At 38.8% G+C, this 27,366-nt stretch overlaps 1 protein-coding gene across 3 annotated transcripts in view; it reads left to right on the forward strand.

Moving 5' to 3' along the window:
- The first annotated feature begins 17,847 nt into the window (after nt 1-17,847).
- unc5c (unc-5 netrin receptor C) overlaps nt 17,848-27,366 on the forward strand; it is a 133,606-nt gene continuing 124,087 nt past the window's right edge. The window contains exon 1 of one of the 3 annotated variants that reach the window (XM_017435748.3): nt 17,848-18,577. In XM_017435748.3, coding sequence (XP_017291237.1) covers nt 18,463-18,577 — 115 coding nt within the window. In that variant the 5' untranslated portion in view covers nt 17,848-18,462. Of the gene's footprint in view, nt 18,578-22,287; nt 22,409-27,366 lie in introns of those variants that run through there. The other 2 variants (XM_017435747.3, XM_037979440.1) reach the window with 2 other exon arrangements.

A 27,366-nucleotide genomic window follows, 5' to 3' on the forward strand; every position in this document is an offset into this window, starting at 1 on the left:
AATATGTGGATCGCGCTCACAAGTCTTTCATATCACTGCTTGCTTTTTCCCCTTATAATTTCCCCTTCAAAGGACTCGTCCAAGTCCTCAGAGATTACAGACCTGAGACCAACTCTTGTGAAATGTTTACTGGCACAGTAAAGAGAAAGTATAAATTTCACCTTCCACATATCAGACTTGTATCTGGCCACGACACGGTGCTCAGCACCACAATGAGGAGATAGAGTTAAGGACCCAGCCCAACTTAATGGCCTTCCTCCCCTGAAAGGAAGCCATAATTAAAGCTAAGTGAGCAGACGCTGAAAGAAAAGCATTTTTTTGCGATAATAAACGTGGTTTTGAATTTAACACCTCGGGCAGAGGAACCCCCTTCGAAACCTCCCCCGAGGCCCCTGCCACTTCTACAGCGCACCATAATGTTGGAGAGTGTGGTGACAACACCCTCCTCTGCTTCCACTCAGCTCCGCTCCCCTCCCAGCCTGCTGGCTAAGGTTGAAACCCTTATGTTTCAGAGGGGATTAGATTACTGCACTTAAGTGTAGCAACAATGTTGATGAAATTGAGACCACTAATGTTTGCTTTGTACCTACAAGGCAGCTTACCGAAACCGTGGAGCAAAGTGTGCAAATAAAAAAAAAAAAAAGGTTTACAACGACATTATAGAGTCATTGTGTTTCTGAGTTTGGAAATTAAAGTAAATTATCTTATATTTTATACATTTCTTTCCACAACTTCAGGCTTTTTGAAAAGCTGATAACTGTCGTTATCAGACGTCAGTTCCTTCACTAAGTGATGATTTTTGTCACCAAATTCTAGGACGACTTGATTCCCTCTTAAACCATCTCCCTGAGCATTTCTGGGAGCTGGTTAAGAGGGGGAAATGTTCTGTGTTTGATTTCAACCCTTTCTTAATTGAGGTTCAACCAGAGAGTAAGGGCGCCCTTCAGGGATCGGAGGACCCCCGCTGTAACCTGCCGTAACCTGGAGCTGAAACGGAGCAGGGGTCCAGGAATATCACGCGCCACCTGCCCCCACAGGGACCCAACAGATCCCCTCTCCTCTGTCTGTGAGCCCGAAGTCAAGCCTGACTGGAAGCCTCGGCTCTTCTGCCACAGCCCTTCTCAGCAGGGGAGGGCTAGAAGGCTCTCCAGGCTCCAATCTGGTGCAGAGGAGCGACGAATCTGGAAGGAAGGCCTCTTTTATTATTTTTTTTATTTTATTTCATCAGGAACCCTTGTAATGTCTGGTTTCCCGGGGGCTGTTGGATTGATAGCATCATCATCTGTGTCAACCTTTTGTTTTAATTCTGGTTTCAGTTCTTTACTGCTGGGTCCTATGCATCTCACTTTACCTCAACATACAAATTAGATCCTTTCAAGGTATAAATTGTCTGTGAAAACATGTTTTCTTAAATTCTCTGTCCCCTTTTTTTTTGGCTAAAAGGCTTTAAGAACATTTGTATCTTTAAATGTAATTTGATTATCACTCTGCTGAGTTTGCATTGCGTTTAATCATTTTCAGCATTATCATTACTCAAAAAGATCAAATACTGCATGTATAAATGAAAATCAAGAAAAGCCCTGCTTAAAAATGGATTTTTATGAGATTATCTCCACATAACAAAGTATCTCATTAAACTGTAATAACTAGGCTTGTTTGCAGGAATAATAGTTTAATTTGGCCATTTTCTTGAGATAACAAAGTTCCCACCCCGCCCTCAAGATAACGGTTTAATATAGAGTATTTAGCTATTACAACCTAACTTCAACCTTTCATAATAACTATATTGTTTTTGAAAATCACAACTATATTAAAGTTAAAAAAAGAATAGGTTAAAGCACAGTCATGCTCTTTTTCTATAGATATCAATGAAGACAAATACATAAGAATTGTTGCTTATATTAAATACATGAAATGGTACAAAAATCCTACACAACACTCCAGAAAAACCTGATTGACTGTAGTTTTTTAAAATTTAAAAACAGATGTTTATTTAAAATTCTTCACTTTACCTATCAGGACTGCAAGTGCTTCATGAGGTTTATATTTAATGCACAGAAACTGCATGTGTTTATATTTGTTGTCCCAGTGAATGCATATGACAGGTATTTTTTTTTCTTTCTTTCTGATTTTCCTGTTTTTCTGCTCCGTTTGCATTTTGCTCCCCTAAGGCAACAACCTAATAACGAGACGAGCTGGTCATTCTCAGGAAAAGATGCAAACCATGCGACTACAAATGAACACACTCAAGGTTTTTTGTCATTTTTTATGCTTAATGCACACAACAAGGCACTCACTTTCACCACATAAAACAATTTTTTTTTTTTTTAGATTTTTCCTCCATACCTTTAGGATCTCTAGAGAGCCCAGTCTGTCAGCTGTTCTTCAATTGATTTACTTTGTGTTGGCAGTTTTCTTCCTTGCCTACGTTGCAACAGTATGGGGCAGTTTTTTTATTGAGCTACTGTAGAATGAAAAACTCAGCCTCTCACAACACCTCCCACTCCATTTTCCTCACTTTGTACTAACATGTCCCCCTTCCTTGAGTGGCTCAGATGGCGAATGCATAAACGGGACCTGCACTGAGTAATGGGGCAGGATTTGAGTTTGACACGCTGACCCCCTGTGCATCAGAGCAGCTTGCCACCAGCAGCCCCACTGGATGCACTCTTGGAAATGTCTCTACTGCTTATTGGAATTTCTATGATGAGGCTGAGTTTCAGGTTACAGAAAGAAAACCACAATCTGTGCTTTCTGCCTCACCAGAGATGACGGTTGTGTTTATCGGAACATTATAAGAAAATAAACTATGGGTTTTTAGTTTTATTACATCACATTTGAAAGTAATGGTCGAGCATATTTAATGCCAGAGTTTTAAACAGGATCATTTTATTATGAAAAGGAATGGAGTTAAAGATGTTTTGAAGCAAACCTTGTAAAGGATAATATGCATGACTTCATGATATATTGTGAGATCTCTCAGGATGTGTAAGCGCTCGGAGAATGTGTTGAGGATTACGCTCAGCTTCTACCACATCAAGATTTAGCTCAATATTTGTAAAACTGACATAAAGCCTTTTTTGTGCTGGCGGAAGCTGATTAACTGTGGTGGCCATCTTAAAGTGCGGTTACTCCAAAGGTTAATCAGTACATTTACACCCAATGATTATTTTTTGAGCTTTATACTTTTTTTTTGTAGTTTGTTAGATATTTTGCAAGACAGACACAGTTGGCACCAACAGTCAATGCCAATGTTTTAAGCAAAAAAAAAAAGTGCTTTGTATAGTGCTTAAAGTATGTGTTGGGGATGATGCTCAGCTACCACACCAAATTGTAACTCAACAACTGTAAAATTGGCAGAGTTATTGCCAATTTTTGTTGACTTCAAAGTTAATCAGTTAAGGATGTGCATCCAATAATTACTTACTTATGTTAAAATCTGTCCACTGGCTCATGAGCCATTTTGCTAAAACTACAGACAAAAGAAAAACTCTGGCAAAAGCATTGTTGTCTCCTTCCTTGCTCCCCTTCATTAGCGAGCGATCTCTTCTCTCCTATTTGTGGTCTTTTATTACTACAAAGGGATAGTTTAGATCTTTTGAAGTGGGTTTTGTGGAAAGAACTATCTACAACATGTAAGATAATAACTGTTTATATTCTTTCTACAGAACCCTATTTGAGAACTAGCAGTCAGGAAGTAGTTTTATCAGAGGATTGATGGTTAGATGGAGTGCTTTAGTCCTTTCGCAGCACTGTTTCTCATGCAGCATCATTGGAGAGGAATGTGAAGGGCTGTAATGGATTCCTGTGAGAGCCTTCATTAGATGTCACACACTGTGTTTACAGTAGCTCTCTCAGTCCGGCTGCATTACCACAACCTGGCGTTGCTCCCCCTCAACCCCCTCGAGCGTTCATAAATCATCGTTAACAGACAGACTTGACATCCTGCTCATACATCACCTCGCAGACCCCTTTACTCATCCGCAATTCAAATGCTTGATGTACAAACATCCCTGGCTGTGTCCTGTCAGTCCTGAAACCAACACCCTAACAAAGAACAACAGGCCTCTCTTTCAGGCGAGTGAGTTGAAAGCATGTTAGGGTAAGTGGAGAGCTTTTATGTCTCAGAACGTTGTGCCACTCCCTTTCTTTCACTCATCTAGCAGGAATTAGAATTTTTGGCTACACTGAATTGCACTTTTTCCAAATCAGTCTTTTATTTATCATTTCAAAAGGTATCCTTGCTACGACTGCATTGTTTCTAGAAATATCTTTATCAGCAGGAAGCACCCAACATGAACCAGATTGCTTTAGTGCTTAAAGGTCTAGCACTCCTTGCAAAAAGAGATACCGCCTGTCGTCTTTCATGCTAGAGTTTTAGACTAAAATCATCTAAGGTTGAGAATGAACAGAGTTGTAGTTTTCTGTGCAACTATCACTTCAATAGTGTTGAATAAGAAAAAGCAGCTGACTACAATGACAAACGTTTCTTGTCATTTGAAAGTAATTTATGTCCTATAATTTTTTACAACCATATTAGAAACTCCACTCTAGTGTTTCAAATAGTGCAATTTATCAAATATACAGTATCTTGTATAAATTTTGGAGATGTTTCCGAACACTCTGAGACTGCAGGCATTCAGAACATTTGACAGCTTTATGGAGTTTCAGGTTATTAAAGACGTGAAAGATAAACTTTAAGTATCAAAGCTGCTTTTCGCCTTCTTCACAATTACATCCAAACACTCCTTGGCAGCCATCTGGCTGTCAAACGGCTGATCCTGTTTGCCAAGACTCCAGTTGTTGTTTCACTGCCACTTCACATAAAGCAAAAAAAAAAACAAAAAAACACTGATTGCGGCTTGTGCACTTCAAAAATATTAGTGAAAAGTCATTCAATGACACATTACACAAACACTTTACAATATGAACTATAGGGATGATTATAAAACAAAGAATATAAAGGCTGGATGATTTAAGTTTCATAAATAGGTGTGTAAAAGCTCTTTTATTATTGGTAATCTGACACCATTGTCATTGGTCTGTTTGGACATTGGTCCTCATCCAGCCATCATGATGAAACAGACAGAAAAGTTTGCTCATTGATCTCTTACTAGCTGCTTTTAAACCATCAATACATTTTAAAGCACCACTTAAGATGAGTAACATATGTCTCCCCGCTGTCTCCCTAAGTGCAGCCGTTTGTAACGAGCTGAGGGGCAGGACAAGCCGTTAGAGCCTAATGGAGACATGCAACATGCTGATGAAAATTTATTAAATTTAGCAAACCACTCAACAAATAAAATATAACAATGGAAATGACAAATGGCATGTTTCATCACAAGGTTTAAGACTGTTTTCAAACATAGACACACATTTTAATTGGCCATTTGCTTGCATGACATAATTACATTGAATTTAGGTTTGTTAAATAGTTCACTGTTGATGGTTAAAGGTAAGCTGGACACAAAACAAAACCTATTGAATGAACATGAAAAGTGCCATTTTTAATGCTCATAGGTGGTGTTCTGGGGGAGGAAGAAGTGTAAGAAGTTAAAGCCACAAAAACTGTGGTTGCTGGTTAGAAAACAATTGCGTTATAATTTTTTCCACGTTTATTTTTGGGTTCGTATGACAAGTTTTTTATTGGACTCTAGATCTGTGTAGCTGTGTATTCACTTGAGCTAAACTTAAACTATTATTGATACAGATTTAGTAAGTGTTTTTGGATTTTTACCAGTTACCTTTGTTCATTTGGTTCTGAAATGTTGTATTTTATTTAATTTTTTTAAGTGTTGTTAGAAGCTCAAAAGAAACATGGTGGAACATCAGCAAACTGACTCTCAACAATTAAACTAATAATATGTAGCAGCTTCAAAGAAATTTAACTCCTCTATATATGTATTCACATCACAAGCATAACCTCACCTAAAATTACTAATACAGGAAAGAAGACCTTTTCCACATCCCGAACCTGAATATTTCAGCAAAACTCAAGTTGACAGTAGAGAAAACACTTTACTGTTTCCATCATTCATCCTCTGAATCAAATCATGGAAAAACCAGCAACCTAAAGGAAAAGAAATGTCTCACAAAGACTGAGAGAAAGTCGACCGCTGTCATTTGTTCAACAGGCTGAGGAAATTGGATCATTTGTTGAAATTAGTAGAGAAGAAACAAATTACATTAGTTTCGAGCCATTCGATCTCTGAGTGGTCAAATTTAACATTCAGACAAGTTCTGTTGTCCTAAGAACATTGGTGGTTATTGAAAGAAAGAAACAAAATGATGTCATATACTTTAACACATTTTTTAAAAACAGATTTTTGTTAAGTAGAGTGCTGTGTTTGGATTTTTCATTGGTTAAAACTGAATTTAAACTTTAATGTTATGCCTGCACAAATAATTCATAATTGACTGATTTGAGATTTGAATTCCTACATGTTATACAAGAATGCTGGTAAGTCCAGTAGATTATTGTAATAAATGACAAATGTCTGTGTTAACATTTTTATGCCCAATTACCTCATAAATGTCATGTCATGAGTGCTAGAACAAATTTACTGAGATTGACAATTACAGTGACCCATCTTTTGTATCAGACAATACAAGATTTTTATTTTTACTTCATAGTTAGAGCTTTAATAAGTAGAAAATTATGTTTTGTGCCAACTGCAGTCTTTATAAAAGCAAGTTTAATTGTATATATCTTTACATTCTACATGGATATCCGAAACAAGACTGCATGTTTATAAAAAAGGGGGGAAAAGGTTAGTTTTTCTGATTCTAATAGTCCCTAAAGGAAGAAAAATCATTGACCCCTAATATAAATAAACTGTTCAGAGTTTTCAGTGTAAAGCATCGTTTCAATGATACAGTAACTTCCATTTTTCAAACAGCGCCATGAAAACACACTTTGATGTGGTCAGTCAAGAGAAACAAGTAATTATAATTCAAATGACAAATAAATAGTTGCCATTTATGGTTCATAAACTGTGTTAGATTGTGTTGCTCTTCTTGAACTGTCTTAGAGCTGAAAATGAAAACATTAGAACGAGAGAGAAAAAAAAAAACATTTAATGTTTGTCATCATTTTCCTAATGGGGATTTGCATTTTTTCAAATCTTTGCCCCACTTCTTCCAGCTAGAAGCAGAAATTGTGGTAAATAGCAGAGATCTGAAACGACAAGGAGAACAAAACAACACAACATTCACTTTATTTATTTATTTGCAGATAGAAAGGAAAGTACGCAACATATCTTTTTTCTGATATTTGCCAGTGAAGGAGCGCAACACTGATGGTACGCCACTTGTTTATTCATCTTTGCACAATTAAACTTCTTCTTAAAAACAGAAATTAAGGCAAACTAATGAGGAAACAAAGACGTTCCCATCATTCCACCACTCCACTTTTAATCACCAGCCAGAGTCTTACCTCCTCCTCGTAACTGTCCTTGACACACTTACCCAAGGTGGACTTGCTGACCCTATCAGCTGCTGCTGTACACATCCCACAGGGGGCCGTAACACCCTGCAGCCCTCTAACATCTATCTTCTCGTCCCATGTGTTTCTGTGTGGCCCCCTTCAAATGCCTCGGGCTGTCCCTTTGACAATTCTCTCTCAAGAAGTGATTAATGCCTGTTTACTTCAGAGAGGCCAAACCATTTGGAGGGGGGGCGGGGGGAAGCTAAAACAAAAGGGAAAAAAATGAGAAGGAAGCAGCAATTAAAAGGGGAGAAATGGCGAAAATGTATGGATAGCAGCCTGAGGATGAAATTCTATACGAGCCTGGCCTTCGAGAGAAGGTTCGCGAGAGATAATCAGTGGCTTTTACTTAGTTTCTATAGTGGAGCCTTTGATGGTTTGAGTCACAGCATGCAGTGAAAAGAGAGCGAGCACGTTTCTTCTTCAAGGATGCACAGAGTTGTTAATAAACAGTGCATCACAGACTTCCTGTAACTGCCGTGTACATCCTGAAGCACTGCTCTCCTGTTTGGAAATGCCACCAGCGCAGACTGCAAATTAAGCAAACTGAGGACTTTTAAAGAGCTTTGGTATCCCATTTATCCTTAAAAAGGAAAGGAAATACCAAGAACAGAGAGAGAGAGAAAAAAATAAATGCAACCAACTGCACGCAAACATGAGGATTTGTCCTCAAGAGTGAACTTTTCCAAAGTCTATTACCATGACATGCAAGGAGTTTATTTGTGGTGCATGTTTATGGGCTTTTGTATTCAGTGTGACCTCCTTGTGGTTAGCACTGTTGCTGTGATATATTTGCCTCAGAAGTTGCTGCTTTGATCCAGTTGCAAATGAAATATGCTAATTATTGTGCTAAGTGACCAAGATAACCACTATTAGCAAAACCAGCTGATAAAGTATTTCTCTCATCATTTTATGCATTCAAACACTGATAGACTGGACAGTGCAATGTGCAAGTCATCAAACGAGATATAAACCCAAACAAAATTAGTTTATTTCTGCAGCTATAGCCCTTTTTTTGCTTGGACTGGTGAGACATCTCAGAACTTCCAAGTAGGAATCCATTTTGAGGGCATTTCCTGCTGATTTTTCAGATTTGAAACCCTGGAATTCTAACGTCTGATTTCAAATGAAGCATACCACAAGTCTTGCATCACTTTTGATGCTTCTAAGTTTAAAAAATAAAATGATCATTACCACTAGATCTAGTATTACTGCAAATGCAAGAAAATTTTATGATTATGAATCTCATCAGAGTGTAGTTTGCTCGGCTGATACCCGATCTCGCAAGGTTTGGACGGATACTAGGCAGAGTGGAGCTGGGTGCTTTGATCAGTCCTGAGCGATGGAGAAGATATGAGGTGTGTTGTGGGGAAGGTATCTGGTCTGTGCAACAGCAGGCCTTTTACCTTCCTCCAGGCGGAGAGTTCAGATGAGAAGTTTGTACTATCAGAGTCTGGTGAACGGGGTCAAGGCCTGGCTTGCATCAGCAATCACACAGGAAACATGTAGGTGGTCTCCTAAAAGCTCTGTGTGATCAAGCTGAGTACTTTCAATACTATATGAGATAAATGCAGGAGTTATTAGTAAATTTTAAAGTTATTTAAACTGAAGATAGGGTTGTTAGAACACAACCTAAAATACATTTAAGAAAAACAAAACCCATTAGGGGCCTACCTTTCTGATGTAAAAGTAATGTTGCGTAAAAAATAATAAAATAGTTTTTGCTTGAAGAGCTGAATAATCGTTGAGCTTTGAGTTGTTGTATATGGCAGAAATCTCCTTTGGATTAGGCGTTAATCTGATTAGCTGTTTACCTTAACTCCCCAAAATTTCTCCCTGATTCTCCAATCTGAGTCCACTCTAAGTGCTGTCCACTGCAGGTCAGATATTTACTGCTCAGAACTACTTCACAGAACCCCACTTTTAAAAGAATTAAATTTATTTATTTGATGCAACATTGGGAATTCTTTGACGTACAAGCTTTATTGTTATAAAGCACAGTCATGAATTAAACTTGAATCAACTCAGAAAAGAAAACAAGTGAAAAATGAAGGCGGAGGAGGTGGGAAAGCAAAATTTCAGATGAATGATGAATGCTAGTTTGGTTGTGAAGGGTGCTTAGAGTACAGAGGAAGACTTGTGCCAGTCTCCACAAACAAATACAAACCCCTTTATTGTGTGATTATTTCCTTTAAATTAACTGTAAATGTGATTAATTTCACATCCTAGCTGTATTACATTACAGAATTTAAGAGAAAAAAACAAGTGTGTGCACCGACTGTGTAACTGTCATGTTGAACCACACTCCATGTTGACAGCGGTGTCTTTGCCTCTGCTGGTTTTATGGGATGACTCACAGTCTGATGGACAGGCAAATCGATATTTTGACTTTGGCCACTGGATTTTCTCTTACAGGAGGAGCGACGGTAATGGAGGAGGACTGTAAATAAGTGGAGGGTTCTTGACAAATGAATCCATTAACATTTGCCTGTGTCGCCTGGCGAGCAGATTTGCTGTTTTATGGAGCAGGAAAAAAGAGCTTGTAAATCTGAGGGCGCTGCGAGGGTGAGGAGCTGAGAGCAGGCTGGGGGAACACATCTTCCATGATGCAGCACTTTATCTCCCTCCCAAATGGCATCTTTATCTGCCTAAATTAAGTTTTGATTCCTTGCCACATACGGAGTCGCAAATCACTTTTAATACTGATATCAAGAGCAGCAGTAAAGTGTGCCCAAAGCGGTGGAAAGTGACTTTATTGTGCGGCACATAACCGGCGTCGCCACTATTCACTGTCTCTCTGTGGCTCACAGTTGTAAAAAAAAAAGAAAAAAATCAGGCCCCAACGCTTTGTGTGCAAATCATATTATGCCATTTGTCATAATTTAAATTCCTCTCTATCCTGCAGCTCTGCACAGAGGCACACGGTAACTTTAGCTATACCTGTTACTCTGTGCACGAGGAAGAAGAATATCCCTAAAGGTAGCTTCATTTATCGCTGTGATTAATTTCCAATTCCATTTTCATTCGGCGATGTTTATCTGTGAAATTAGCAAGGAGCTTGGCCATCGAATTTGTGTGCCTGTGTGTGGCAATAGTTAAAGTGGGGGGTGGGGTGGGTTGAATTTAGAGAACGGGTTCCGTGTAGAAATGGCATTAAGCTGCCTCTGCATAATCATTAGTCTGCCTGTGTATCACTCTGTTTGGCTATCAATCTGACTGTCTCTCTGTTCAATTGATCCACAGGCTGATGCCGGAGACAGAAGTTCTGGGAGTACTCAGCAGGAGATAGAGACGTCTGGAAAAACATGTCCTTCACCAACAGAGAATGTACAGTTTATGTAAGTAAACTAAGAAACTTTTGGCGTTTCTAGCAGTTTGTGAAGCTGTTTGGTATGGAACTTTGAACTGAATGTTAACACCAGGGGAGCAGAGTTATTAGCTTTTAACATAAGAAAACCAAGAATGTCTGGACTTGAAAAAGAAATCTATCGGGTGTAGTTTTTAAGGTAATTGGACTGTACTTATATAACACCTTTCTAGCCAACCATGCTGCCCAAAGCACTTTACAACACAATCTGTGCCCTCATTTACCCATCCACACACACATTCATACAGCACTGAATCTCTACAAAGCTCATCTGAATAAATCATTCTATAGAGTCTAATCAGTGCTGTAAACTCTATTAATACAGCAATGGGGCGTGCATCAGAAGCAACGAGGGGTTCAGTGTTTTACCCAAGGATGTTGGGTAAAACAGGAATTGAACCTCCAACTCTCTCATTGGAGCACCACGGCTCTAACCGCTGAGCCCCAGAAAATCACACAAAACTCACATTTCATGTCAAGTCATACAAATGCTGCTGAACTATTTCAGATTGATAATCAAAATTTACATTTTTACATAACGCATTGTTGTGTTCTGTTTTAACTTCATAAATAAACAAAAGACTCAAAGACTGGCGGCTTCTGAGATTCATTTGAACAATCATAATACATTTTCACATAGTTTGAACAGCCTTGCAATCTGGATCTCTCTCTGAATGCAGCACCAAAGATATTTATATTTCTTACTTATCTCTATGGTGGTAATAAGACACAACACAAACAATCCTGTATTCATCACACTGGTAGACATTCTGGCTCCAAGCAAGGTCTCTCTGGAACGCTGTGGCATTGAACTAATCATAACATTGATTGTTATTCAAACAAAAAAAAACACTTTGGTTTCATTTGCATTTTTTTCAGGCCCCTTCAGCATTTTTCGTAATGAACGACTGTCAGGAAACTGTGGTAACATCCTAAACCATGTGTGCTCTCCACATGTTCTGAGTAGAATTGATCTCCTGATCAGCCACGACTTTCTCCCAGCCAGTCGAGACACAGATGCAAACTTCTACCTGATGAGACTTCTATGCATCAAAAAGCAAGGGTTTATTAGGTTTACAATCAAAAACAAACTCCCCTTCTGTCAGTTGATGTTTTTGCTAGAATGCATTTTTCTTTTCATCAGGATCTGTATTTGATTGTGTAAAAGTGACTTTTTGACTTGTCTTCAGCAAAAAAGGTACAACTGCATTCAGTTTTTATAAATCCAAAACAGAACAGGTCAATGACAGCTATCAAAAATGTAAAAACAAAAAACACAGTCATATTAATGCAACAAATTGGATACAAAATGTTTAATAGCTACTATAGGTTTGTCCACAGTGCATATTTTCAGGGGAAATCACAATAAAAGGTTCTAAAGCTGTTAAATCAGGGGTGTCAAACTCCAGGCCTCAAGGGCTACTGTCTGGGAAGTTTTAGGTTTTTCTGCTCCAACACACCTGATTCAAATGGTTTAATAATTTGGTTCCTCACCAAATTATCAAGTTCTCTAGAAGCATAGCAACAAGTCATTCGTTTAAACCAGGTGTTTTAGAGCAAGAACACATCTAAAACGTGCAGGAGAGCGGCCCCAGAGGAACGGAGTTTGTGGGCTAAATGATCTTTGTTGTTGCCTTTTGCAATTTGTAAAACAACATTCATATGACAAGAATGTGAACTCAAAAAATTCAAAACCAAACTAGATTTTAGATTTACCTCTATGTGTTTATTTATACATAATCATATTTACTTGTAATACCTAAACCAGTCCAAATGCAAGCGACAGAAAAGTAGGAAACCAAAAGACTATTGAGGAGGCTCACATTGGTGGTTTGTTTTGTTGGGATTTTTTTTTTTGTTACATGATGGCTGCTTCTTAATACCTCTTTTCAAGTGTTTTGTTGTTTTGTTGTGTTTTGTTTTTTGAAGCTGCAGACATAAAATTTAAAACAGCTTCACTTAATGCCTAACATAGGCAAGGTTACTTTTCAAGGTAAAGTTACACATATAAAAATTCTGAAAAGTTGAAATTGTGACTTTCGTCCATGTTTTTGGGCTCTCACTTTAAATCAGCTGTGTTTTTCAATCATTAACATTTATTATAGCTAGACACAGAAGCTGAAGCCACAAAAGATGGGCGCCCCCGAGTGGCTGGCTGCAGTACTATTTTTAAGTTTTGCTCCTTCATGTAAATAAATGGGACACTTTACTGACTAAAAATAAGGCTCCAAAATTACAATATGTCAATGCCCCCATAAAATATACATTTTGGCTTCAGTTTTGGACAACTGATGTTAATGGCGTCCCTTTTAATGTTGATGTTTTCAATGTAAACAAAGGTGGCAACAAAGAAATGTCAGAATATAACTGACTGTGTCAGAGTCTGGGTGAATAACCATGTGCACATAAAATGATAGCTGTACATTACAGCTCACAAACTTTAATTTGAACAAATATCTGAAGAATTGTGTTTTGGTCATTTAACAAGCTGAGAGTGTAATAAAAACTGTGAACTCTGAACACAACAACCACAACACCAAGCTGTTACCCGAGAGACACCTTTATGACATTGAGTTTGTTGGCTGAAGGCCTAAAATATCTTGTTAACACAGTGATCTTGCTTTGTATTACACCCCTCTACTCTGCACAAATGTCACACAGAGTGTTTCACAAGCATTTTAAAACATGTAAAGTTGGGGTTGAATCTTATTTCCAATAAAGATGACACACATACTTAGTACCGAAACCTTATATTGTGACAGTTAGTCACATGTAAACAAAGCATTACGTTTAAGTAACTTTTCTGTTGCTGGTTTGTTTGTTCCAGACATGCCACTTAGAGTGTCTCAGACACGGATGTCCTTTTGGAATAGTTAAGGTCTCAAGTGTTAGGTTTCCTGTGAGACTGTAGAGTCCTTATAGAAGCAGTTATGTGGGCAAAAATCCATCGTTCCCGACAAAGGTGTGGATGTTAGAGAAGGCATTTGCTAAAAGGATCATATTAACAATCTGGGGGGGCATTTGCACTTTAGGATTTCTGTGACGCGCGGGCGTTTTACTGCTGGTTCAGATAACACATCTTCCTTTCAGAAGCTTACACAGGATAACTGCGTGTTTTAGGTTACATAAAACTGCCCTTTTTTCAGGGGAAAAAAACCCAGAACAAAACAAAACTGGTGAAAATTCAGTAATTTAAATGTTCAACCACAGCTTCTTAAAATTTGAATAAAGTGAAATAATTAAAAGAGCACATCTGAAAGCTTTTGATTAAACCAAAATTCATTTGAATGAGTACACTTCTTAACAAATTTTCTACTCAGACTCAGTACAATCAAACATCTGACACAGAAAACATCAGAAAGGACATGATAAATTAAACTGACTGACTCACCCAGGATGTCGCTCACTGCTTTCACAATCTGCACCTCAAAAGGCTTATGGGAGAAGACAGAAACTGACAAAACTTGTTCGAGTTAACAGGCCACAAATAAATGAAAGCTCTGTACAAAAGCTGAGTGCAGAAGGACATTTCCAAAAGCACGCATCAGTTAACCTTGAATTTGATAGGCTGCAGCAGTGGAAAGATGCAACGCTTTTCATTCCAGTCAGCAAAGAACAGTAAAATGAGGTTATATGTGAACCATCACTGTAGCTGTATGACTAAAGAGCAGAAAAACACATTTGGAAATGAAAAACTGGGGTTTGTATTCTCACATAACAATGTGTAGGTTTAAATTTGGCCTTTATGACCTGCAACAGAGCCGGGCAGTGATACAGATCCAACTTCCATTGACAATTCAAAACAAGATATTTGGCTTAAAAAAATGTAGGTTATTTTTCAGCCCTGGATGTTGCCACTTAGGTTTTTACCTGGAAGTTTGCACTATGGGATCCATCTCACCAGCATAGGTGGAGATCATTTCACAGAACTTCTATTAAAGCATCTAAAATCACTAGCCACTATTGACTTCTTATCTTCGTGCATGTTGCTTCCCTCCACACGAACACTTGAATCTCCCATTGATCTAGAATCCAAACCTGATGCTCATATACCCACCTTTGGGGGTGGCTGGTGGTCAACAAGGGCAAAAGGGCAACGTTTGTACTGCAGTTGGATTTTTTTTCTACCTTTCTTGTTGGGTAAAAAGTTTTAAACTCTTTTTTATGATCTTTTGTTAAGCATTGGTTGGGTTTTCTTTCATCGTCATGAGTTTTTGGTATTTAGGGTATTTAGTCATGTTTTTGTCATCATGATGGTTATTGCCAATAGATGCACCCGTATTCCTTATTTTATGCACTTTTTGAGTATGTTGTGAAATGTACAAGAATGTGTCGAAGGAGAATTTCTGCCACAGTTGTGGTAGACAAAGTTATTATTTATCTTATCTTATCTTATCTTATTTTATCTTATCTTATCTTATCTTATCTTATCTTATCTTATCTTATCTTATCTTATCTTATCTTATCTTGTCTTGTCTTGTCTTATCAGCTTTTTTGTTTACATACCACCTGTATTCCATTAGTAATCAGCACACCTGTTGTCATTTAATACTCACTTCTCCTAGTACATATACTTCCTGGTTTTGCTCAGTTCTTTTGCATTTCTCCTGCTTGTTTACTCTTGTCTTATTCTGTTATTTGTTATTGCCTTCTGTTTTTATAATTCAGTGTTTTGAGTTTAATTCTACATTTACCTGCTGTAAGCCATTATCCACCAAATGTGATAAAACTCCAAAGTTTTTCAGATATATTTAGATTTTCACTCCTTTACCACATCAAAAACTGAGTATAAACAAGTGTAGTTGATACCTAACGCTTCCCACCCTTTAAACATGGTCAAAATATCAAAATAATTGCTGTTATTTACTTCACCTTTATTGTTGTGGTTGATGTGTATTTTGTTCTCTAAACATCAACCACAGAATTGTTCATATCTTTAAAAAAACAGAATCAAAAATAAAAGCAATTCCCTGCATATCCTACCTGAAATTGAAATGCCAGCGAAATGACAGCCACCACTTGACATCGCTGTGCATTAAAACCTGTGATGGAAGGGAGCCGAATACCATGATTCCTGAATTAGATTCATATTTTAAAAGTTTCATTTTGGTGCTGAGACAGTGTTGAGTTCATATTTCACATTAATCACAAGGTGTCGGGGGCATTACTCAGACCTCTGTCATGCATATGTAATTACCCATCAGCCCTCCACCGGAGTCACAGATACAAATGTCTTCCTGCAAAGCAAAAGTCACACATAAATCTGTGTTTGACAGTGTGTCTGTTAAACTCAGCTCATTATTGATCATTCTGACATTCTATTAGTACTTTTAAATAACAATTAGACTGGTTTACAATGAGAAAAAGGGCAGAGTCTAGTCTGATAAATTATGCCTTCCCTTTGGAGAGGCTGCGCTAAATTAATGAGCATTTTTTCCCTCAGTTAGTTAGTCTGCAGTATTACTGTACGGCTTGCTTTGTCTTGTAAGCGTAAATCAGTTTCTATTTGTTTGTGTTCTTTTCAACTCCCAATGTGACAAAACAAAAGGCTGATCTGATTCAGAATATGCCTCCTATTCCATGTGACTGAACAGGTTTAAATGGGTACAGAAAGTGAATGTGGCTTGAACAGAGTTATACTGAATATGAATAAACTGTATGAAATTGGACTGTAGATAATTTAATTGTAATGACTTAAACTGCAATATAATTAAATCAAATTTGACAGAAGTTAATTGGAATATATTGAACATACACCCTCTGAATTTCAGTTGGATTTTTGTCCTTTGATTCTTTAATTGTTGTAATGAGTTTGTCTCCTGCTGTGACTAGGTTTGTTTTTATTTGATTAGGCTGTTTTCTGATTAACTGTACTTCCTGTTTTAGGCTGTAAATCCTGGTAATCTGTCACTTCAGTCAGTTTTGTCATTGCCTTCCTCTGCACACCAGTTTCTTGTTACTGATCAGCACACCTGCTCTTTTTTGAACATTACTTCCTGCAATAAAAAAGTGTTTTTTGGTTTACTTTGTTAAAAGGAAGGTGATTGTCTTTGTCCATATGTCCACAGCTGTACAAATTCTTGACTGGTCTGGTTTTGTTTTTGTTTGTTTGTCTTTCTTTTTCCTATTCCAGATATACTTTAAATGATAACCTGCCTCTGCAGCATCTTAAAAGTAAAATGAATTTACTTTTCTTTGATCCCCTCCTTCTTCCATTAGTCATGTATTTGGATCCTTCATCCACAGATCATGACAGAGTGGATGGAAATGGACTGTATGCCAGGGGCCTCCAACAAAATTAAGTCAGGAGCCAGAATTTTTCTGAGCAGACTCTATTGGGCCAGCTTTTGATGCAGATTATAAACAAACAAAAATTAGCCTTAAATTATTATTGTTATTATAAAAGAGATTCTACATCAGATTATATGGTGTTTAGTGTACAAAAAAGCTGTCCGACTCAACGCCTGAGAGGAAATGGTTAACCCTCACAGTAAGTTGGCAAATTAAAATATCACAAAAGCAACAGAGATAAAATATAAACAGCTGAAAGGATCTTTTGAGAGAAAAAATATGTTTCTCCTCACGTTGTTTTTAGCCCTCAAATAAATTACAGGTGGGCACCACCACCACACCCCTCATGGACCAGAAGAGGTCCTTGCAGGCCCCTTTAAGCCCCCTGGCCACCAGTTGATGACAACTAGAACTTAAACTGAATGTCATTTGTTTTACAGCAACTTGAGTTAACATGTTAATGCGAATAAGTGCCATATAAGAGAAATTAAAATGTTTTTTTTTAAATTTTATTTCAAGTATTCCTAAACCCTCAGAATATATTATGAAACGTAACATTTCCTAATTAGTTTCACTGCGTTTTGCTCAGCAAATAGCAGAAACAAAACATGCCTCTTTGGCTCATTTGCTGCACTTTCACAAGCTGTTGAACCCATTTTTTTTTTTTTTACGCACGCCCTTTACGCCTCATCCCGAACTCCCACTCATTCCCACTCGGCTGATGAAGAGCCTCCATTCCTCGCTGCTGTCCGGGCCGGGTTTTGGTACAGCGCCGCCACTCGCCGGAGCTCTTGGATTGGCTGAAGGAGCGAGGTGGCCCCGCAGAGACACGGCTCCTACCCCCGGATCGGTCCCGTCAGTGGAGCGCGCACACACGCAGCCCGCAAACACTCGCCTCTCCGCGCGTGGAAAGGGTTCGACAGAGAGAGAGAGAGAGATAGAGAGAGAGGGGGGACTTTAGATTTTTTTTTTTTTGTGAGGGGAGCATGAATTTGCCTTCCACAGATCACCTCAAAACAGATCTGCTCTTAAGGGGGGGGGGAACAAACGGAGGCAGATTGAAAGGTTTGAATGCAACATCCTTCCTCACAGGAGGGCGATGCAGCCTCATCTGGTTCCATAAAACTGTCACATGTTTGCAGTAAACACAGCGCCGGAGCTGGATATATTTTCCGCAAAGCCATATTTCGCGCTGCTGGGGCTGTGAGGGGAGACACTTGACGGACAGTGAGCGTGGGGGGACACCCGAGCGCGTGTTTGACAGACGCTTGCCAGAGACTCGGACTTGCCTCAGAGCGCAGTTTGACTCCTCATCATCATGGGTTACAGACAGACTGACAGAGCGGGAGGAAGAGTGCCTAAATCCCCCCCTGAGATGCAGACCGCGTCCTGGCTTCTGCTCTTTCTCCTGCTGGAGATCGGAGCGGCTCAAGGTAAACTTTAAAGCTTTTTTCTTTTTTTTCTTTCCCTGAGCTGGGAACTTGATTTTTACGCTTCTTCTTGGTCAAAGTTTAAAACACTCCTGTAGCTTCAGAGAGCTTCAGTGGTTGGGAAAACCCCCCAATTCTGTTTACACATACTTATTTCAAAAATACAGCATATACCACCTTCTGATATTGACTCATCAAAGCATAACCTCATCCTGCAACCTGCATCAAAGAAGGAACTGAATCAAATCCTTAAGCAGGTTGAGTAGGAAGATGTGTCAAACAAGAAAGGGTTGGTAAAATCTTTTTTCAGGGTAAACGGTCATGAAATAAACACAATAAATGATCATTATTCCATTAAAGAGATTGAAAAATGTCTATTTTGATCGAGCAGATCCCAATTTTGAGACAACGAAGGTAATTTTGATGCTTTTGAAAAATCTTTTCAAGATAAAAAACAACATTTATTTGGAGTTTCTAACAGGCCATTTACACAAAATGACTGGTTTGACTATGTTGTTTAACATTTCTCAAAATTATGGGAATATGTTGTGTAGAAATCTTTTTAAAATGTTTATATTTGCACAAAAACGTGCGGGGCAAAAAGAGATTTAAAGTAAAACAGATTTACTCAGGCTGTTTTAAGTTAGATGCAAGTTAATGCATTAAAAACTTTATATCTTCAAAAAGCAATTAGCATTAAAGTTGTTGTACAGTTCAGACAAAATCTTTCATCTTTAGTAAATTGTGAATTCCTTCGTTTGAAAGCACTTTAAGCAGTAATGAACTCTTACAGTCCCACTGAATAAACAGTCTTTGACGCTTAGAGGACGTATAGCGCAGAAAAAAAAACAATATATCTGAGTTGTATTCAAGACTGCAGGACAGTTTTTAGTTGAAGCCGGACACCACTTACCAACCATTCAATTTTTTACTTTAATCATTAGGCAAACATTAGTTCATTTTCTTCCAAAAAGCTGTGTGCTGACTGATGTTTCCTGTAAACTGCAACTGTAAGTTACAGAACCGAGATAATGCCAAAACACCTAAAGCTATGTACTTAATCCTCTTGTCTCCTGAGTGAAATTAACTGTCAAAGAGAACTTAAAGGAGCCCCTGTTTGAGAGCTAATTGTTCAGTATGTGTCTGAGCATGTTTAGAACATACTCCTGCTTCTCTTGAAATGAGGTAGGTGGTCTGCCTTTTGTTTTAAATGGACTTCGATAAGAGAGCAGATACTTTGACCCACATTAACAACATAAAATCCTTGGTTCTTCCTCGTGTTTATGTGGTTCTTTGTTCATGCAGGAGCATTGTGAGCTCTCGTTGGCCCGTACACCGAGATGAGGGTTTGTAAGCAACCTGATCTGGCTGCTCCAGATTGTCATCTTGCTCCTACATAGTTAATGAGCAGAAAAAAAAAAGTCAAATAAGAGAGCGGAAGAACAAAATACAGCCCAGGACCAGCTTCTGAAGGGCAGGGGTGCGATGACATAATACCCTTTCCAAAAACCCCAGAGAGCTCTGTGTCATTGACTAGAATACGAACAAGGTTCTTCTCTGTCCATTAAGAAGTCGATACAGCAGGGGGGAACATTGTTTGAGCTTAATTAATGGGCTTAGCTATTTTGGGCCACTGATGAGCTCTACACATTTCCAAATCGCTTGAGAGTCACTTCTTCAGTGTAAAACTACTGCTGATTAAAGTGGCTCGCTTACAGGCGCGACTCGAACCACCGAACGTTTCCTGTATGTTTTGTTTTTGGGTTAGTTTAACACATCTTACCGTGACGCACTTCGCTGCAGCGGTTCATTTTTCCCCTCTTTAATTTCCTCGGAGAGAATGTTTTCATTGAGTCTATAAGAGTGCTCTTTACCCAGCTTAACTCTGGACAAAGGAGACAGGTTGAGACAGATTTGAACAGGAGCTCTGTGACAGTACCATGACTGGAAACTCCTTCTGAACAAACAGCTCTATACTTTTATGATTTCAACAGCAGATATACGTAGCTTAAAAGAACAACTGACTTTTAAGGGGGATTTTTAATCTCCTACAAATTGAGACGCAGATGATACCCTCGGTGATCTGAAAATCATGTGAGATCAGACGAGAAAAATCCCATTTGAAGTGTTTTCTTACTCGATTTCCTTTCCTTTTTATGGCTGACCTTAAGGTTGACATTTATGTAGTGTTTTCTCTGTGTTAGCCAGTGGATACATGGGTGGTGAACACCACCCTGGGATCGGTTCAGTTTTTCCACAGTGCTGCTCTTATGTCCTCCTCTTCCTCTCACACCATGCTCCTGTCTCTGTTGCCTCTCTGCGTTCTAATGATGTGCCCTCTGAGGATTGTTTATGGAGGGGAAAGTTAAAGGATATTTGATATATGTATGGATTATAAGCTACCGTGACTCGGTGCACTGCAAGACTCTATTTACTGCAGATGTCAATCTCCTTCAGAACAATCTGGGTGCTGTGTGAAGAATGCAAGTAGACGTGAATGTTATTTTCATCATTATTATTCTAACAGGCTTCCTTTGGGCCTGACAACTGGCTCCTTTGGGTTGCTAACAGTACAGCCATTACAGTCATATTTTTTAACAGGGCGAACGCACAATGAGCACATTGAGGAACAAAGCAGCACTCATAAATTACCAGTGCGAGCTAGAAAATGTACAGATTTATCTTTGAGAAATTGCCCATAACTGTTGAGGAAACTGAGAGAAATGGTGTTGCAAAAAGTGCAGGTTTAAAAAAAAGGACTAAAAGAGAAGAGTGTACATTTTTTTCCTTGTCTGAGCAGGGTCAGAGTTGCATGCTAAGCCACAGATGGAGCCTGGTAGAGAGTGATAATTACTGTGAAAAGAGGCTGCTGAGTTTGCGTCTCTGCTCCACTTGATGTCATATACTATTGTTAAGACAGCAATAGGTACTTGTTGGCTCTTTTCGGGTTCTGGGAACAGCTCTGCACCCCTCTGCTGGTTGATGTGGTGTGATGGTGAAGGCAAATGCTGTGACGATGCTGTGTACAGATCTATAGTGAGAAGTATTCTTGCGCTTTTATTTGAAGTAATATCTTTTTATTTTAAACTTGTTCATCCTAAATGAGTTCATCCATTTTTCAGTTACATTATTTATAGAATTTTTAAAAATTTCCAAGATTCTGTTTTTTCCCCCAAAATGTTCACCTTAATGCCAAGATGTAGCTTTAATATTTAATGTTATTTTTTTAATTATGTCATTATCAGTCAACTTGAAGCACTCTAATGTTTGTAAAACAAGTAAACTTTTAAGCAACTGTACATTACATTTCGCTCATACCCAACTATTTAAAAATATATATAGTTTATTCAGGGTTTTTATGCTAATTGAGAAAGAACTGTGATAGAAAGGCATGGTTGTAGGACTCTGATATGGAACATACACAAGTCACAATCAATGTTCATTACTCTATAAGACTGAACACAAGGAGAAAGTCTGGCAGAGAAAAGTAAAATTCAAGTTCAATCCAAGATAAAGCCAAAAATCCAGTTGAAACACAAATATCCAAGAACAAGTAAAAAGACAAACACAAAACTGGCTGAAAAGCTTGAGTCTTACGTTACAAAGATGAGCTGGCAAAAAACCAAAACTAATATTGGTAAACAAAGGGAAGGTGATGACTAAGTGGAAACAGGTGGGGAGAAATCAACTAACAGGACTCAGGTTTGCAGGAGGTGAAAAACAAACACATGGAGCCAAACCAACCAAAATGCTTTTGGTGGTGGGATGTATATGAAAGCCATTTGCAATCTGCCAATAAACCAAGGAAGAAAAAAAAACAAGAACAACTGAAAGGTAAACCAGTTTAAAGAAAGACAGTAGAGCTTAAAGTACTGGGCTGTGATTATTGGAGAGTAGTTGGAGACTCAGCATTGCAAAAAATGGGCAAATTGTCAGTTGCAGTGTCACTGAATCCTGAGAGTTTGTGACCAAACAACCAGTGAGCTATCTTCACACTACGATGCCAAAAGGCAGCAGATGACAGACTGAGAACTTTACAGCGCCTCTAAAATGAATGTAAAAAACACTAAGTAATAATTCTTTGTTTTGGTGCTGCATATTCCCATCCTATGTCAAGTTTTTTGTCTTTGCAGATATTTGAGAGGTAAAGACACATTTAGTGGTGCAGTTGTTGGGTGACTCCAATGAAGGGCTTTTGTTCATAGAACTGGAGTTGTTCTTTTTGGTAGCATTGTTTTTCCAAATTATTTTCAGACTTAGAAAGGCTTCGGATGGCTGTACTACTAAGACAAATAACAAAGCTACTGGTGTAGGTTTAGTTTTGGCTGTTATAGACCCTTTCACAATATTAGCCTCATGTTTAAAACCTATAATTTACGTTTCCAGGCCATTGAGTTTCTCCCTAAGAATACATCCTCACAAGATGACTTGACTCGCTTTAACCACTACATTTAAGTAAACCAAAACACTTCTTTTCAGGTTTTTCTGTTGGATGTTTCCACGTCAGTTTTATTTGTTTCTAGTGTACTAGATGTCCTTGAAGCCAGTAAATGTGACTAGTGAAGAGCTCAGTAGTGATTCAGATCCCTCTATTCGGAGCTCTTGTTCCTTCCAGAACAGCACTTGGAAAAACAAAACAGGAGTGGGATGAAGGAGATTGTAAGGACACAAGACGGGGACAGAAAGGTGAGGGATGGAGAGAGAGAGAGAGAGAGAGAGAGAGAGAGAGAGAGAGCTGTAGGCAAAAGCAGGGAGACAGAAAGGTGAGAGCAATTGGACAGGGGAGGAGAGGAGAGTGTCATTAATCACCCTGTGTGACACTCTCAACTACAGGGAACTTCACAGAGCAACATTCACTTCTATTAGCAGTCCATTAGCAGAGCTCCGTTCAAGTAGTAGCACTTGACAGGTAGGCCTGTGCCAGAATGTCTGACCTGTATACCTCGACAATGCATATTGCACAACCTGGATTGTGTGTGTGTGCTAAGAGTTTTTATGTTAGTAAGCCGTAGTGCTCCACAGGGCAGAAATTATTGTGACATATTGTGGCAAGCTTTGCTTTTTAGGCTATGGACGGGGAAATGAAAATAATTGTCTAAAAGGTCCGCCTTTCAATTACACCACTGAATGAGATGGAAGATAATGATTGTAACAATGATGATGGTGGTGACCTAATTTTCTACCTGCCATTTCCCCTTTGGCAGAAAATGGCTCTCTTCAAAGTTGAGATGATGCATTAGAGGTACAGTCATTCCTTATTCAAAGGCTTGTTGGCCTATTACTTTCCAGGAGCCCTGTGATTACAGGATTGTAGGCAAGGGGAGGTGTGTGTGTGTGTGTGTGTGTGTGTGGAGCACTGTTCCTGCTCTTGATCCGCAGTTCGTTTATGATCACAGATCAGAGCCAACAGTCAGAAAATCTAGGGTCGAGGGGTGAGGGAGAGGAGGACAGAGCCAAAGGGAAGAGGGAAGTGATTACGACTTAAGTGGCCCTTCTCGTGCCATTATAAGCAGCAGGGCTGACAGAGCACACATCATGAGTGAGAATAAGTACACACTCCACTTCTGCCCTTTAATTTGGCATCCTGGCCTCTCCCCTGGTGTTCAACCACTAATGTCCTCCTGCATTTTTCTCTTCCTAACAGGAAATTAGTCGCTTGTCCTTAGAAAATTAGCCAAATTTAGCTACCTAGGTTTCATTGACAACTAAAAGTCTATCTTATTGTCTTCATCTTGATCATGATCATACAACTATGAAAATCTTGTTTATTACAATGACTTTGCCTTTATTGTTGCCCTCCCTTCATTTTAACCCTTTGCATAGATGACTAGAATGCAAAATAAACTGAAATGAAGTGTATTTAATGAGCTCCTGAAGTGCTGCTGCTCTCCTGTATTCACATGGATGCAGTAAATAGCTCAGTGCTGATTAAAAGGCTAACAGAATGCTGTTATTTCCCCGTTGTCCTTTACCGGTGCTACCTAGCCCAGCATGGAGCATGGAAAAACCTTGGTAACCACTGCAGTAAATAGCAACCTGGAGCCTAACGTGGCACAGCAAGACAAGTACATTTTTAGCAAAAACTATGGGCCAAACTCGCTCTCTTTGCAGTTTCAACATGTAAAGACAATCTCGTCGTCGCTCAGTTTTTTCATTTCAGTTGGAAGAAGCTGCACAGATCGAATTTGGTAAATGCAACCTTAAACTCCTACAAATTTTGAACGCTGTTCTTGTAGGAAAACAAAAATCTTGTCTTTTAATTTAGCTGGGCATAAATAGTGTTGCATTTATACTCACCTGGAGCTGCTGCTGACCTAAATATTAATCTTTCGCACAGAAGTCCAGCGTTGGAAAGGTTAAGTCTGAAATGTCACACAAGATTACTACTAAAAATGTCACGTTTTAGATTGCTTAATCAATGTAATGCAGCTTGGATTAATATTTTTAATTGCTTTTCTAACAGATGTTATGAACTGTGCTTGTTTAAAGCAAAATTAAGGTGTTTATGTATAAAAAGTATTTCTTGTAAGTCCAGGTTTTGAAAATTTGTTCACAAAAACTTGGCCTGTATTTGGCAACAACGCTGCCAAGGTTCCACCTGAGTCACAGATGCAGCATTGAATCACCTGAAATTATAGATGTATGTAGATTTTTAAAACCCATCCTGTTGTTTCACAGCTGAAACCCAGTTGTTGTTTTAACCGCGGTCTGACTCTGACAAGGCTAAACCTTTAATCCTTGCTTTGCCCCGTCTTGTGCTCAGAGGGAAACGAGACTAAAACAAACACGTGAAATCCGTTTTCAAGCATAAGAACAATATTTATCTGTCGTTCTTAGAAAAGCTGATGGTCTTATTGTTAAACCATCAAGTGGAACCCTCCTCCAGTTTTTCTACCTGCAGACTTAAGTGCGTGCTTCAGCTCTGCTTTCTGGAGAGAGGTGTTGGTTTCCAGTTGCTGCACTGATTGTCTGCTTGCGGAGGACTGTGGTCTGTATGTCAGCAGAAGAGGATGAGGAGGGAGGAGGGGTGTGTGTGTGGTGGTGGGGGTTATGGGACCCCTCGTCCCAGCTGAAATACGAGAGCAAGGAGACCCACGCTCCCCATTTCCTGTCTCCACTTTATCAGCATCTTGCTCTGTTATTTCTGTGCTCTTAAAGCTTCTGATGAAAGCCTCACCACAGATAAATGTTTGTGCCTCCATGTTTTTTATGGGGCTCAAATGAGGTACTCCATCCTCTCGTCCCCCTCTGTCGCTCCTTTTTTTTTGTTTTTTTGCTTCATTCTTGTGTCTGCTTTTGAGATGCCACAAGAGAAGTTGGGAGTCTCTGGTTTACATTATGTTTCCTTTTAAAGAAGGGCTTATGATGCCTGAAAGGACAACGATTGTGTCTGTTTTTTTCGAAAGGAATGCACTTTTATAAGACATAAGGGAGCTTGAGAAAATGATGCCTGACTTAACCAGTTGTGCACCGACTTTGATGAAAGTCAACATAATAATACATCAGAAACAAAGTCATACTTTTTTCCATTTTTTTTAATAGTTTGTACTCTCTCACCTCTTATTTTTTTCATTCCAACTCATATGATTGTTTCTGGCTTTCTAGCTTACTTTATGAATATAGCACAGTCTCTGTGAGCACATGCTCTTGTTTTTCTGCGCTTGTATGTTTATTCAGTAATAACAGAGTTTGAGAAAAGTCTGCTTCAGAGAAAGCTGTCTGAATACCAGACCATTCTTCCTCAAAAAAATCAATCTTTCTCATAATTCCCCACATTTTTCTTCCATCTGTTATCTACGGTGCTGCCAAACACGGTTTTAAACAGAGCAGACCATTACCAGAGGGCAGAATTAAATGTGTGTGTCACAATGCCAGCCTGTAAAGTTGTTGTTTTTCTTTAACGGAGTGAAATGAGGTGCTAAATTAAAGCTTCACAATTGGTATAGGCTGTTGTATGATTAATTCTCACTCCCCTCCCCCTCAACACTTTATGTATTTTTGTTGACATGAGCAAAAAAAAAAAAAAAAGAGTCAAAAAGTGAGTATACACACCTACTCATTCAAAATGAATGAGTCCAGATGTTGGAATTTTTGACAAATCTCATATATAAGCAACTGAAATCATTCTTTATGGGCTTTTTAAGTAATTAGTCTGTACAAAACCTAGCAAGCACACTGGAATTCAACACAAGTATAAAAAAATTAGGAAAAAAGCAGCTTTAATAAGCTTAACTGCCTTAACTCCACCATTATGATCCCCACCACTGAACTCCCACCAACCTTAACACCCCACTGCGTGACCTCTTTTCCACGTTTTTGGGCTTTCTTTCTGTGACTCCGGTAATAGTTTGCAACTTGAGATTGCTGTTGGGTGTCAGCACTTTCCTGTGTTTTGTAAAGCATGTGTTTGTGTGTGTGCCATATCGCCAAGATCAGTCCCTGGTGACTTTAAGTACTGGCAGACAGTGTTTAACTGGGGCAAGCTCAATGGGTCTCATTTAAATGGGGCCCAGACAGAAGCCCTACTGCAGTCAAAGGTTATTTTATTACTTCTAACATGTAAAGTACACAGTTAAAGCTGCTGCAGTTTGTGGGCTTGCCAGCAAAGGCAAACTGTACTTTATTGTTTCTTCTTTGAGAATCTGTAGGAGATCTAAAAGGCAGAGCAAAATGTTAAAATCTACCCCATTGAGCAGAGACTACGTGCCTCTGTTGCCTTTGATTTCTATGCATTGTTGAGCTAATGAAAGCTATGGAAATGAGCTTGATAATTGAAAGCAGTTGCACAGATC

This window comes from Kryptolebias marmoratus, linkage group LG14 (assembly GCF_001649575.2).
Source record: "Kryptolebias marmoratus isolate JLee-2015 linkage group LG14, ASM164957v2, whole genome shotgun sequence".
In the NCBI taxonomy this organism is placed as follows: domain Eukaryota; kingdom Metazoa; phylum Chordata; class Actinopteri; order Cyprinodontiformes; family Rivulidae; genus Kryptolebias; species Kryptolebias marmoratus.